This window comes from Maylandia zebra, linkage group LG6 (assembly GCF_041146795.1).
Source record: "Maylandia zebra isolate NMK-2024a linkage group LG6, Mzebra_GT3a, whole genome shotgun sequence".
Classification (NCBI taxonomy): Eukaryota; Metazoa; Chordata; class Actinopteri; order Cichliformes; family Cichlidae; genus Maylandia; species Maylandia zebra.
This window is the reverse complement of record NC_135172.1, coordinates 44,162,816-44,176,234: the sequence shown is the minus strand read 5'-3', so window position 1 is coordinate 44,176,234 and position 13,419 is coordinate 44,162,816. Positions and strand designations below refer to the sequence as shown.

Below are 13,419 nucleotides of genomic sequence, written 5' to 3'. Positions count from 1 at the left end.
GCACACTTCAAACTCTCCTTGAAACTGTTGCAGCCCTCTGCTGGACACAGACAGGAACCACATCAGGGTTAATGAAGAAGGTAAAATTACAATCAGTTCCTGCTCTTCACAGAAAACAGCTAAAATCAGAATTTATTATAAAGTAAAGCTAAAAGTATCAAATATGGCATCGGATCTGTGAACCCTGGTGCTGCATTCACAGTGAGCTGAAAGTTTGAGAGCATCTCAATTCAATTCAATTTTATTTATACAGCGCCAAATCACAACAACAGTCGCCTCAAGGCGCTTTGTATTGTACAGTATATAATATAATAATACATAGAGAGAAAAACTCAACAATCATATGACCCCCTATGAGCAGCACTTTGGCGACAGTGGGAAGGAAAAACTCCCTTTTAACAGGAAGAAACCTCCAGCAGAACCAGGCTCAGGGAGGGGCGGGGCCATCTGCTGTGATTGGTTGGGGTGAGAGAAGGAAGACAGGATAAAGACATGCTGTGGAAGAGAGACAGAGGTTAGAAATGGAGCAGTGTGTCATCCTGTGAACCAGGGTTTTATTCAAATCATTGTTCGCTCCATGTTACAACATTTCAACATCACCATTCATTGTTTAACAGTTCGTGTTTGTTACAATCACATATTTTCAGATTTCACTGAATCTATATTGTCAGTTTTCATTAAAATACTAAAACTGCTTATACCCACATAACAGGCAGGTCTGGCCCGGATCTGGTATCAAGCCGGCACTGCTGACTGACTTCTGGCATGATAAGACGTATGTCATCCAGATATGGGCCAGGCCTGGTGTAGATAGCACTGTTTATGCGATAGCATGCCACATCTGGCATGATTGTGGTTTGGTGTATGTGGCCTAGGCTCACAGAAAACAGGTCGTCCCTGGATCCGGCATCAAGCTGGCACTTCTGACTGACTGGTGTCATGGCAGGGTGTATGTCAGCCAGATGTGGGCCAGGTCTGGCAATGATGGCACTGTTTATGTTCCTATTTTCCTATTTTAGTTAGAAGACCCAAATGCCATGTTACAATACTATACTGCTATGGTAGCCAATGTTTCAAACGCAGGTTTGACAGGTTTGTGAGTGTACACTTTATCCAAAACCTAGTGAGGGTTTACTCATGTTTGCCACCAGGTGGCTGTAGCTCAGGAGGTAGAGAAGGTCACCCACTGATTCAGAAGGTTAGTGGTTCGATCTCTGTGTGATCCTCCAGGCTGCATGTCAAGAGTGTGAATGTGTATGAATGTAGTTAGGAAGCACTCAGTTTACAGATAGCGTATGATTGAGAATATATCATGTTATATAGAGCAATTTGAGTAATCTGGGAGACCAGAAAAGCGCTATATAAGAATCAGTTCATTCACTGTCTGAACAGAGTTTCGTCATCTTACTTTTGCACTATTATGTTCCGGCACATGTTCTTATTACATGGCCTAATTAAGGTACACATTAGGCCGACATCTGGGGCCAGAGCTGAAACTGTTCTAGGCCAGCACAGGGCTAGCAGTGTGTCTACAACTGGCCTTGTGCTGCCCCATGTATGGGCCACATCTGGCAAACCAGATCTGGGCCACCAAAGGGCCGTCATTCTTTGCCATGTCTGGGCCATGTGTAAGCACATTGCGTGGGCCAGATCCAGGCCATACCAATTTTGCTATGTGGGTAAAGACACAAAATACCCCAAAATAAGACATTTTTACATGATATGAGTTACACTAAAAAAAATTAACACACATCATTTTCTGCAGACCATGAAGACAATGACATGCTATGACATCAGCTACCTTTTGTTACTATTCTTGAGAATTGTTACATGTTATGAAACGAAACAATTCTTCATGTAGCTTTTTTAGTGTATTACATCAATGTGGTGCCCCTTCTAAGGGAGGACATCAGTTAAAAACACTGTTAGTAATGAGAATGCTTAGAAAATAAAAGCATGCAAACAGGACCTGATTATTTATTCCCTTTAATGAAAATAAATCATCTCATCAATTCAAATACGTTGTTACTCAATTTGATTGACAGGACAGATGATCAGTGGTGCAGAGTTTTTCACACCTTGATAAAGCCCAGGACTGAAGTACGGGTGGAGCTTCTCTGTGAAGGAGCAGCCAGTGAACGAGTAGATCAGAGCTGCAGCATCTACGTCATAGAAGGAGACTAGACCCTCCTCATAGTCCACAAACACCCCCACCTTCTCAGGACCAGACCGGAGACAGAGACGGACTGGAGGGGCGGCACAAGCACTGTACTCACTTCCATTTCTCAGCCACACAGTCCAGAAACCATTTTGAGGAATCAGTCTGATGTTTCCCTTCCTGTTGATCGACTCTGTGGACACTCCTAAGTCCCAGTCAGTCTTTCCTTTAACCTGAACCTCAAAGTAAAATCTGCCTGAAGAGAAACTCTGCTCTGTTAAAACACAAACACAGTAAGAAAATCTCTCTGGGTTGTCCGGAAGTTTCTTCCTCACATCACCATGATTCACTTGTTTTCCATCGTCAGACAGGATGAGGTAAGGATTTGCTGTATCAGGATCCAGAGTCACGTCCACTGCATCCTGCTGGACCCTCTTCAGCTCTGCAGCCTCAAACAGCTTCTTCATGTCTTTCCTGAGTGTCTCCACAGCTCTCCCCACGGTCCCCTCATATGATGGTGGACGGACTCTGACCTCTGTCCAGTCCTTGGTACATAGAGCAGCTTTCAGGGAGGAGAAGCTTTGGAGGAGGTGGAGGTGGTCTTCAGAGTGTGAGAGCTGCTCCACCTCAGATCTTCTCTCCATCAGCTCAGAGATTTCCTGTTCCAGATCTTTGATGAGTCCTTCAGCCTGTTTCTCTGTAGTTTCCTGTTTGTCTTCGATCTCCTTTATGAGCTCCTTCAGGCGTCTCTCAACAGACTCCATCAGAGCCGTGAGGACCTGAACACCTTCTGCTTTCTGTCTGTCTGCAGCATCTTTCCTCATCTTCACCGACTCTTTGATCTCCTGAATCTTCAGTCGTCTCTTCTGGATCATCTGCTGAATCTCAGCCTCTGTCTTCTCCAGCTCTGCCTTCTTTCCTTCGTATTCTTCTCTCAGAGGAACAACTTCATGAGCCTTGTGATCTAGAACAGAGCAGAGCATGCAGACACATGTCTGGTCGATCTTACAGAACAGCTCCAGATGTTTATCGTGCTTCCTACACATCCTGCTTTCCAGGTTCTCCACAGGCTCAATCAGCTGATGTCTTTTCAGACTTGTAGCTGTCAGATGAGGCTCCAGGTGAGTCTGACAGTAGGAGGTCAGACACACCAGGCAGGACTTCAGGGCCTTCAGTCTGGGTCCAGTGCAGACGTCACAGGGAACTTCTCCTGGTTTGGCAGCTTGTTGCTCTGAGCTGCTGCTGCTGGCTTTCTGCTGAGATTCACGTCTCTGAGCAACCATCTCAGACAGCAAAGTGTTAACATGAAGTTCAGGCCTTGTCTTGAACACCTTGTTACACTTGGGACACTGGCAGCTGTCATTAACATCCCAGTGCTGAGTGATGCAGTTTTTGCAGTAGTTGTGTCCACATGATGTGGTGACTGGATCAGTGAACACATCCAGACAGATGGAGCACAGAAACTGATCTTCAGACTGTAGATTGGTGGCTGCAGACATTTCTTCACTCTAAGGGAGAAAGAAAGGAAATGCATCTTATTTGAAATTTTGTTTACATTTCATATTTTAAAAGTAAGGAACAAGTGTTAGGGTTGTAGTCATAACGTAGCAGTTCTGACAGATGTGACAGATGCCCATCCTGACAACTTCATGTGCTTACTCATTATGTCCTCAGATTGTTCTATTACAGGAACGGTTTCATAATCGTACCCTTTAAAACTCACAAGTTCCCTAACTTCAGTTGCCTCAAGGCGCTTTATATTGTACAGTAGACCCTACAATAATCCATACAGAGAAAAACCCAACAATCATATGACCCCCTATGAGCAGCACTTTGGTGACAGTGGGAAGGAAAAACTCCCTTTTAACAGGAAGAAACCTCCAGCAGAACCAGGCTCAGGGAGGGGCGGGGCCATCTGCTGTGATTGGTTGGGGTGAGAGAAGGAAGACAGGATAAAGACATGCTGTGGAAGAGAGACAGAGGTTAATAACAGATATGATTCAATGCAGAGAGGTCTGTTAATACAATTACGGTCCAAGAGTCTCAGCAGTCCTCTGTCCTCTAATTCCTCAGTGTGAGAAGGATGTTGGGGGTTCCTGCTATTGGTGTCACTGCCAGACAACATATCCTTGGTTTCTGTGTATTTGATTCAGGCAACAGCAAAACTCTGCTCTTGCCATATGTGGGTATTTGGGTGACCATCACTGATCCTCTCCTCCTACCAGCAATGGCACCACACAAACAATAAGAACCCTCAGGTGAAGAAAAAAATAACATAAAAACAAAGTCCCAAAGTGCTCCACCAAATCCTTTCAGAATCAAAAACACACCACAGACCTCACTCAGCGTCTGTGAATGTGTGTTAGGGGAGACATCTAACATCCTACAGCTAGCACACATAGAAACAACTCAAAAACGACTGTGAATAAAACCAGTGAAACCTAAACACAGACAGATTACACGAGGAACACACCTTGCCTATAAAAACAGCCACATGTTAAGGAACCTGCCACCTAGTGGCAAAAGGAGGCACAGCGCTCTGGTACAACCAGAGCTATATATAATAACAAGCTAAACTGTTAAACTTTAACTTACTGTGATCTATAATACAGCCCAGGCTTGTCTCTCATAATCTGACAATGTTTTACCACTGCCTCTGAGAGAGGCCACCATTAAGCCAATAAACATCACAGATGCATTGTGGTTATTATGGCAAGTGGATTCACATACAACATGAACTCTGCAGCCTCTTCCAGATGTTGGAACACTGAGTTGTTTGATGTTGTTAAAGAACCCAGAGGTGACCTGTCCTCGTACGTGAGCCCTTTGCTGTTCTTGCAAGTGTAGTTTCATTAATATGGCCCGGATCTGGCCCACACACGGCAAAGAATGACGGCCCTTTGGTGGCCCACACATGGGCCAGCACAAGGCCAGTTGCAGACACACTGGCAGTCCTGTGCTGGCCCAGAACAGTTTCAGCTCTGGCCCCAGATGTCAGCCTAATGTGTACCTTAATCAATCCAAGTAATAACAACATGTGCCGGAACATAATAGTGATAAGGAAGATGACGAAACTCTGTTCAGACAGTGAATGGACTGATTCTTTTATAGCGCCTTTCTACTCTCCCAGATCACTCAAAGCGCTCTATACAACATGCCACATTCACCCAATCACATGCTTTCTCTAAACTGAGTGCTTCCTCACTACATTCATACACATTCACACTCTTGAACCACTAACCTGCCGATCAGTAGGTGACCTGCTCTACCTCCTGAGCTACAGCCACCTGGTGGCAAAACCGTCTCTAGGTTTTGGATAAAGTGTACACTCACAAACCTGTCAAACCTGCATTTGAAACATTGGCTACCATAGCAGTATAGTATTGCAACATGGCATTTGGGTCTTCTAACTAAAATAGGAGCATAAATAGTGCCATCATTGCCAGACCTGGCCCACATCTGGCTGACATACACCCTGCCACGACACCAGTCAGTCAGAAGTGCCAGCTTGATGCCGGATCCGGGCCAGACCTGTTTTCTATGGGCCTGGGCCACATACACCAAACTATGCCAGTCCTGGCCCATATCTGGATAACTTACCACTTACCATGCCAGGAGTCAGCCAGCAGTCTGCCACAGACAGAGGAGGACTCACGTTTGGTTTGGACTTGCCTGCAGTGCGAACAGTGCGAACACGATCGTCTGTACTCACCTCTGTTCTCACCAGTGGACAGAATCTGCTGTGAGGCTCAGAATATGAACGTGATGGACTCAGTGTGACGTTCCTGTGAATCTTCGTTTAGAGACAAACTGGACTTGACTGCAGCTTTTCACAGGGTTTCTTTCCTCCTCACCCTTTTTTTTATGATTTTATGGTTTATATTTATCAACAAGGAGCAAAGGTCGGATTAGAACACGCCAGGCTGGACGAGTGAGGCGTGTTGTATGGTTAACCATCACACACTAATGAGGGTCTCAGCCCATCTGGATTTAAAGAGTATTTTATTTTTCTGTCCTCGAGGTCACAAACTTTGTACTGTAAACGGGTTTTTCTATGTCCAGCAAATGCAGTCTGATCAGAGCTGTTATTAAACCAACATTTAATTTTTGTCAGAGTTTGTTTCCTCCTTCTGATTTGTGAATACATGGAGTTAATTTATGGCGATGATGGGATCAGAACAAACACTGGATGCAGGTCAGCTGAGGCCTGAATGTTATCCCTCTGGACCCCCCACTGGCTTGGACCCCAAGCAGCACGTCATCTTCAGCTAGCCCACCAATCAAAATATTCAGCTCAGTTCTGTGATGCAGAGCCTTCAGGATTTAAACAAACAACAAAACTTCTCCTGATGTGGTTTGTCCTGACTGTAACGTAGAGCTGCAGCTTGTTTCTGCTGTGAGCTGAATTCACACGTGTTCAATGTAGTTTTAAATAAAGGTTTATTTAAAGAGGAGCCTAGCATCAACATGTAGGTAATATGGGACTCTTCATACATTCATCAGTGGATATACGAGTCGAACACTTTCACGGTATCAGCTGTACAGTTCAAGTAATTCAAAAACAGGTAATCGTCACACCTTTGGACATATTTTAATAGTTAGAACTACATATCGGTGAAGGACGTTTGCTTTTTTTCTTTTCTTTAAAGCGTGTGTGGTGAAATCTCTGGTTCATCGTGTGGTCCACCTTCAGGCCGCTGCAGTTTCACCACAGCAGACGCACAACAACGCCTGTCCCATTGTGGAGGCGTTCAGAGTCAGAGACCAAAGAAAGGACATGTTAAAGTTTCTGCATTTAATCAGATGTGATTATTTAAAGTGTTCTAGTTTCTTTGCTCTTGTGTGTGAGATCATCTCCTGACGTGGAGTGCCGGGCTGCCCTGTTCCTTCTGAGCACGCTCAGTTCGTGGTCATCAGCAGAGTGATTAGTGTTGAAAGATGTGTCACATGACCGGGTGTTAGGGCTTAGAGCGAGGCACCGGGAGCTCCCGCAGCACAGCCGTTACAGCCGTGAAGTCCAGCCAGCAGCCATGGGCAGCACCAAGCAGGCAGCCGGTAAGTCTGACAGGATGAAGAGGCAGGAAGTGAGGCACAGGTGGGCGACAGGTGGACGACAGGTGTTTAAACTGCGGCGTGTCCTCTGCTGGTAGAGCTGACAGACAGCCTCTGGTCATGTGATCTCCTCTAGAAACCACCTTCTCTCTCTCTGTGTTTCATTTCAGACGCTAATCAGATTAAGAGGCTGGGAAGGAGATTTAAGAAACTCGACCTGGATGACTCCGGATCCCTGAGCGTGGAGGAGTTCATGTCCCTGCCAGAGCTCCAGCAGAACCCCCTCGTGCAGCGAGTCATCGATATATTCGACACCGACGAAAACGGGGAAGTCGACTTCAGAGGTGCGAAAGAGTTTTTACAGAAGACGAACAGCAGCTCAGCCGTTACAGCCTCATCGCTATCACACAGATACAGTTTGACACCTTTTTACAGTCAATAATATCCTCATGATTCAGTTACTCAGTCCAGGTTTGACATTTATATCATCTCTGATCCGCTGAGTCATATAATTAATCGATGAACACAACGTGTGCAGGATTACCCAGCAGGCACCGAGCCGTTCGGTTTGTTCTCGGAGCGTTTTGTCTCTGCGTGGAGACGATCGTATCTCAGACCTTTTGATCTTCTTGTTCTTCAGCCTTAAACAACAACAGTGATGATTTTCCTTTTCCACAGAGTTCATTGAAGGAGTCTTTCAGTTCAGCGTGAAAGGAAACAAGGAGCAGCGGCTGCGTTGTAAGCACTTCAGCTTTAACCATCATGGTTCATAAACTATGCTCAATTTTTAAACACCTTGAGGCGAATGTTGTTGTTTTGATTGTGTGCTACATAAATACAGTCTCGGTCGTTGTGTCCTTGGGCAAGACACTTCACCTGTTGCCTACTGGTGGTGGTCAGAGGGCCCGGTGGCGCCAGTGTCCGGCAGCCTCGCCTCTGTCAGTGCGCCCCAGGGTGGCTGTGGCTACAATGTAGCTGCCATCACCAGTGTGTGAATGTGTGGATGACTGGGTGTGTAAAGCGCTTTGGGGTCCTTAGCGTAAGGCGCTATATAAATACAGGCCATTTACCATAAATAACATGGAATCGAACTGAAACTTACCTTCACATTTCCTCTGTGATTTTCTTTGGCCTCAGTTGCCTTTAGGATCTACGACATGGACAAAGACGGTTACATCTCCAATGGAGAACTCTTCCAGGTCCTAAAGACGATGGTGGGAAGCAACCTGAAAGACACACAGCTGCAGCAGATCGTCGACAAAACTATCATAGGCGCCGACAAAGACGGAGACGGCAGAATCTCCTTCGAGGAGTTCTGCGCGGTGAGTTTTTGTGACTCGTTTCACCACCTGGACTCAAACTGGAGTCTGCACCAAAGCAACGCGCCGTAATCTGTGCTACAACCACGTTACGTTTCCTAGTAATGCAGTAAAGTGTTATACTTAAAACTGCTATAAAGGTTCTTCAGTTACCTGAATGAGGAGCAAATAGAAAGAAAGAAACATGAAACATTTGGGCTTCAATCAGCTGATCTCAGTTCATGTGCAGGGAGGAGGGCTGCAGATACGGCCATTACTTCTAGATTTATTGTATGAAAGGTCAAAAAGGATGTTGAAGTGCAAACTGGGTCCAGGACAGAGTTATGGTGCTAACACATGTGTGCGTGCATGCGACCAGCACGGCTCAAAACATGCATCAAAAGTTAGAAACTGACTCTGAGAAAGCTCCAACAGTAAAGACCCGAGAAGGTCGCTTAGGGAAGAACATCGTGAAGCTGTACTTGCAGGATTATCTAACTCAGCGCTCCCCAACCTTTTTTGTGCCACTGACCAGTTTATGTCTGACAATATTTTCACCGACCGGCCTTTAAGGTGTCGCAGACAAACACAACAAATTAAAATGATTCAACCGAGACAGAAACTGGTGTTCTGTAAATATAATGATAAACATGAATTCACTGTGTGATTGTGTAACTTTATTAGCAGCGTCCTCCTCTCTGCCCTTAATGCTGTCTGGTTGCCAGTGTTGCTCAAGTTACTTGAAAAAAGTAATCAGTAACTAATTACTGATTACTTCCCCAAAAAAGTAATCCCGTTACTTTACTGATTACTTATTTTCAAAAGTAATTAATTACTTAGTTACTTTTTAAAAACACGATTTACAACCTGAAGAGGTGATAAAGCGATAGATCTTTCAGCCCAATTCTACTTTTTCTACATAATCCATCATATTAAATGTAATCAAAGGGAAAAGTCTCTTTTTAAAACTTGTTTTATTAGTTTTAATCTTTTAACTTTATGCATCAAGCAAAGATTTAATTATATGCAACATTCTCTGACTGGAAGAAATTAGTTTAACATTTAAACCTATTTTCTGCACATTCCAGCTCATAAAATAAAATATTTTTTGTGTTTACACTCAGTCTTTCAAACAGATGCAAGTAAAACACAGCAGAAAATAAATAAAGTCAAAGACTCAGCGGTCCTGTTGCTCTATTTTCACCTGTAAAGCAGGAGTGGGGCAGGCGGAGGTTTACCCTGGTGCAGGTGTGCCGCGGTCAGTGGAAGAATCCGCAAGTTTCTCTGTGAGTTTCCCATTACGTTGTAGCTACTCAGTGCTTGTTGGAAGTTTAGGGGTTTTTTCGCTGTAAAAAGAAGTTTTCTTCCCACGCACAGCGGACACTAATGTTTTTGTCACTTTTTATGGAATCAAACTCAAAGTAAGGTCAGTACTTCCACGCTTTAAACGCTGCACGCTCATACTCTCTCTGCACTCCATATATGATCCATTGTTGATCTGCACACAGCTGTTGTCACGAACAGCGCACTCGCTTACGTCACTGTCATGAGACATTCTCGCAAAAAATCACGGTTTTAGTAACGCAGTAACGCAGCGTTCCTACGGGAAACTAACGGTAATCTAATTACCGTTTTTGCAATAATAATCCCTTACTTTACTCGTTACTCGAAAAAAGTAATCAGATTACAGTAACGCGTTACTGTCCATCTCTGCTGGTCGCTATGGTAACGTTTAAACATTTCTTTCAAAATAAGACCCAGGGAAACCAAGTTCACAATAAAACCCTGAAAACCATAAACTTCTCACCCGAGCCTCGGCTCTCGCGGCCCGGTACCGGTCCGTGGCCCGGGGTTGGGGACCGCTGCTCTACAGCACCAGCAGGACCTCTTCAGCTCATTTCGAATCCAGAACCCTCACAGGTCTGTTTGACGCCCACAGAACTGAAGTCACCTCATCGACTCCCAGATCAACACAGAATTACCTTTAAAATCTTTCTGTTAGTTCACGGAGCTCTCGGGGCCTCCTCTGTTTACAGAGTCGATTCAGTTAAAAACAAGAAAAAACAGTGTGTGACATCACTTCCTGTTGTCTCCTGCAGGTGGCGGGAGGATTGGACATTCACAAAACGATGGTTGTGGACATCTGACAGCCTCTTGTTTATCCTTCGTCCGTTCACAGGAGTCATCCAGCTGTTCCTGCCGCTCTGTTAGCTCCACTGGGCTGTTTGTTTTATGCATCCTTCAGGATCTGAAGGTGTTTGTTTTTATTTTAGTGAGCTGACAGACTTACAGTTTGGTCCATGAATATTTGGATTGAGACAAATTTTCTAATGTTGGTACATTACCACAATGAATTTTAAATGAAACAGCTCTGATGCAGGTGAAGTGCACACGTTCAGCTTTAATTCAGTGTGTTGGACAAAATGACCGCATAAAAATATGAGAAACTAAAGTATTTTAACACAATGCCTTCGTTTCAGGCTCAAAAGTATTTGGAAAAATTAAATAACTGAAAATAAATTGATAATTTCTATTACTTTATTCAAAACCCTTTGCTGGCAAAGGCCTTAAGTGTTGAAGTCACGGACACCACCAGATGCTGGGTTTCCTACTTTTGCTGCTCTCCCAGCCTTTACTGCACCAGCTTTCTGCTGCTGTTTGCTTTTCTGTCCTATGTTTAGTCGTCGACAAGTGAAACGCCCAGGTTTAGCTTCAATCATTATTGGCATTATTTTAAATTAACCAAATCATTCAATATGGCACAGAAACAGTGGCACTCGCCGCCCTCACTCCTAAAACTTCTCCCTCTTCCTATACAACCAATTGCCACATGTTGCCATATCATTTTTTGATTGTTTGAGTTTGCATGCTTTGTTTTTTTTACGTCACATTGCGTCCTGCGTCCTGATCGCTGCAGACGATCTCCTCCGTCTCTCCTGTACAGAATCGCTGCATCGATGCTAGCAGTGTGACTGAAGTGCAGTACTGTATGTCCACGATGTCCACCAAACGTTTTGCACCATCAAAAAATAAAATTGGCTCCTTGATTTCACCTCTCGCTGGTTATTTTTAGAACATAACACCCGCGATAAACGAGAGACAGCTGAGAAATATAACATTTGAATGCATTTTCTCTTTTGCTCTGAGGCGCGGGGGAAAGATATCGACAAGTCGATGAACATCATTTACAGATATGTTGGGTAAATGCCCGAGACATCTATAGAAATGTAAATCGCCGCTTGATTCATTCATTTGCTTAACTTGTTTTGGACCGTAAACCAGGCGCGAATAGGACACCGGAAACACAGCTCCCCACAGGAGTTTCCGCACCGGAAGTAGCATATGCTAACGTGCACATGGTCTATTCCAATTTAGCTGGATGTGAGCAGACAGTCTGTCTCTAAACAGCTCAGAATTCACTCAGCTGCTTCAGTCCTGTGTCACATCATCAGGAAACACAAGTGTTTTTGCAGAACTGTGCTGGCTTTTCTTAGGTTTTCTTTTTTAGCAAAGTCCTATCTAGCCTTTCTGTTCTTGAGGTTTATGAGTAGGGATGGGTATCGAAAACAGTGGGAACCGGTTCTCAACAAGAACCGGTTCCCACTGTTTCAATTCCTTGGGATTGTTTGCCATTTTTGCAAACGATTCCCTTATCGATTCCAGTCGCCCTGAATGACGTCACCGCGTTGCGGAGCGTCATTTACCTGACAGGAAACATGGCGGCTCAAACGATCAAAAGTTTGGTTATACTTTACGAGAGTGGATGACAACAGGGCAACTTGCAATACTTGCAAAGTAGATGCTTCATTTAAGGAAACACTACGAATAACACGCGATGACCTTAAATGAATGTCGTGTTTTTAATTCCGGACTCGTGAATCTCAACCCAGCAGCAGCGGTAACGTTTGCACGTCCTCTCCCGTTAATGCGGCAGGTAAATAATCAACTAACATATTATGTTAGCGCGATCTGCCTTATTACAAACCTGCCATTACTGTGCATTTAGGTGACCATGATGAGACAGAGTCTGGCTCAGATGCTGGCAGTTCTCGCTGCAGTCTACCGGTAGCGTCTCCTTTCAGGCAGGATAGACGAATGTCACCGAGCAGTGACTCAGTTTGTGGTCAAAGGCTTGCACCCATTTGCCACAGCAGATGCCCCCGATTTTTGGTAAGTGAATGTGTTTAATTGTAGGCAGGGACATTACTGGGTATTCTTGTGTAATTGCTACAGAATAATTTATGTTATACTTTGTTATTGCTACAGAAGAACATTAATTTTATTATTTTACATTTACAATGTTTTTCCTGGGGACCCTGTGACACCACATTGAAGAGCCGTAGGCTGGATCCTTAAGCTCTCATTGTTGGGTTTGTAAGGCCATGTTACTCCTAAATTTCTATCTTGTTCAAAGAGAAGATATAAAACAAAGTTCTAAGCTAATCGACCTTAGTGTTCTCCTTTTCTTAAAAAGAATCGATACAGAATCGAATCGTTAAACAGAATCGAAAATGGAATCGTGAAAATCTTATCAATACCCATCCCTGTGTATGAGTGTTTTGCACCTTGCAGTGAACTGTCTGTGTTTACTTTCATGCAGTCTTCTCTTTATGGTAGATTTGGATATCGGTACAACCTCCTGGAGTGTTGTTCACTTGGTTGGCTTCACCGTGGAATGATTTTGCGATCATCCACCACTGTTGTCTTGTGTGGATGTTCAGGTGCTGAGTTCACCAGTGCCTTCTTTCTTTCTCAAAGATTCTGCCTCTCTGAATATTGTAGGAAGTTCTTGGATAGTTTTTTTCTGTTTTCCCGGCTTAAGGATGGCTTGTTTCACCTGCACTTAGAGCTCATTTGACCTCATGTTGTCTGTTCACAGCAAAATCTTTCAAATGCAAGCACGAAAACTCA

At 44.2% G+C, this 13,419-nt stretch overlaps 2 protein-coding genes across 2 annotated transcripts; one reads left to right on the top strand and one right to left on the bottom strand.

The window, feature by feature from the left end:
• Positions 1–1,990: 1,990 nt before the first annotated feature.
• On the bottom strand, positions 1,991–5,957 carry LOC101464354 (E3 ubiquitin-protein ligase TRIM21). Its single transcript, XM_014413021.3, has 2 exons — positions 5,871–5,957; positions 1,991–3,666 (listed from the first exon to the last, which is right to left on the bottom strand). Exon 2 carries the CDS (start codon positions 3,655–3,657, stop codon positions 2,026–2,028), a length of 1,632 nt encoding a protein of 543 aa, XP_014268507.3. The 5' UTR covers positions 3,658–3,666; positions 5,871–5,957; the 3' UTR covers positions 1,991–2,025.
• A 1,167-nt stretch (positions 5,958–7,124) lies between these two features.
• Positions 7,125–11,560, top strand: ppp3r1b (protein phosphatase 3 (formerly 2B), regulatory s1ubunit B, alpha isoform, b). Its single transcript, XM_004538654.4, has 5 exons — positions 7,125–7,213; positions 7,381–7,554; positions 7,889–7,948; positions 8,348–8,532; positions 10,608–11,560. Exons 1-5 carry the CDS (start codon positions 7,189–7,191, stop codon positions 10,653–10,655), a joined length of 492 nt encoding a protein of 163 aa, XP_004538711.1. The 5' UTR covers positions 7,125–7,188; the 3' UTR covers positions 10,656–11,560.
• Positions 11,561–13,419: the final 1,859 nt, after the last annotated feature.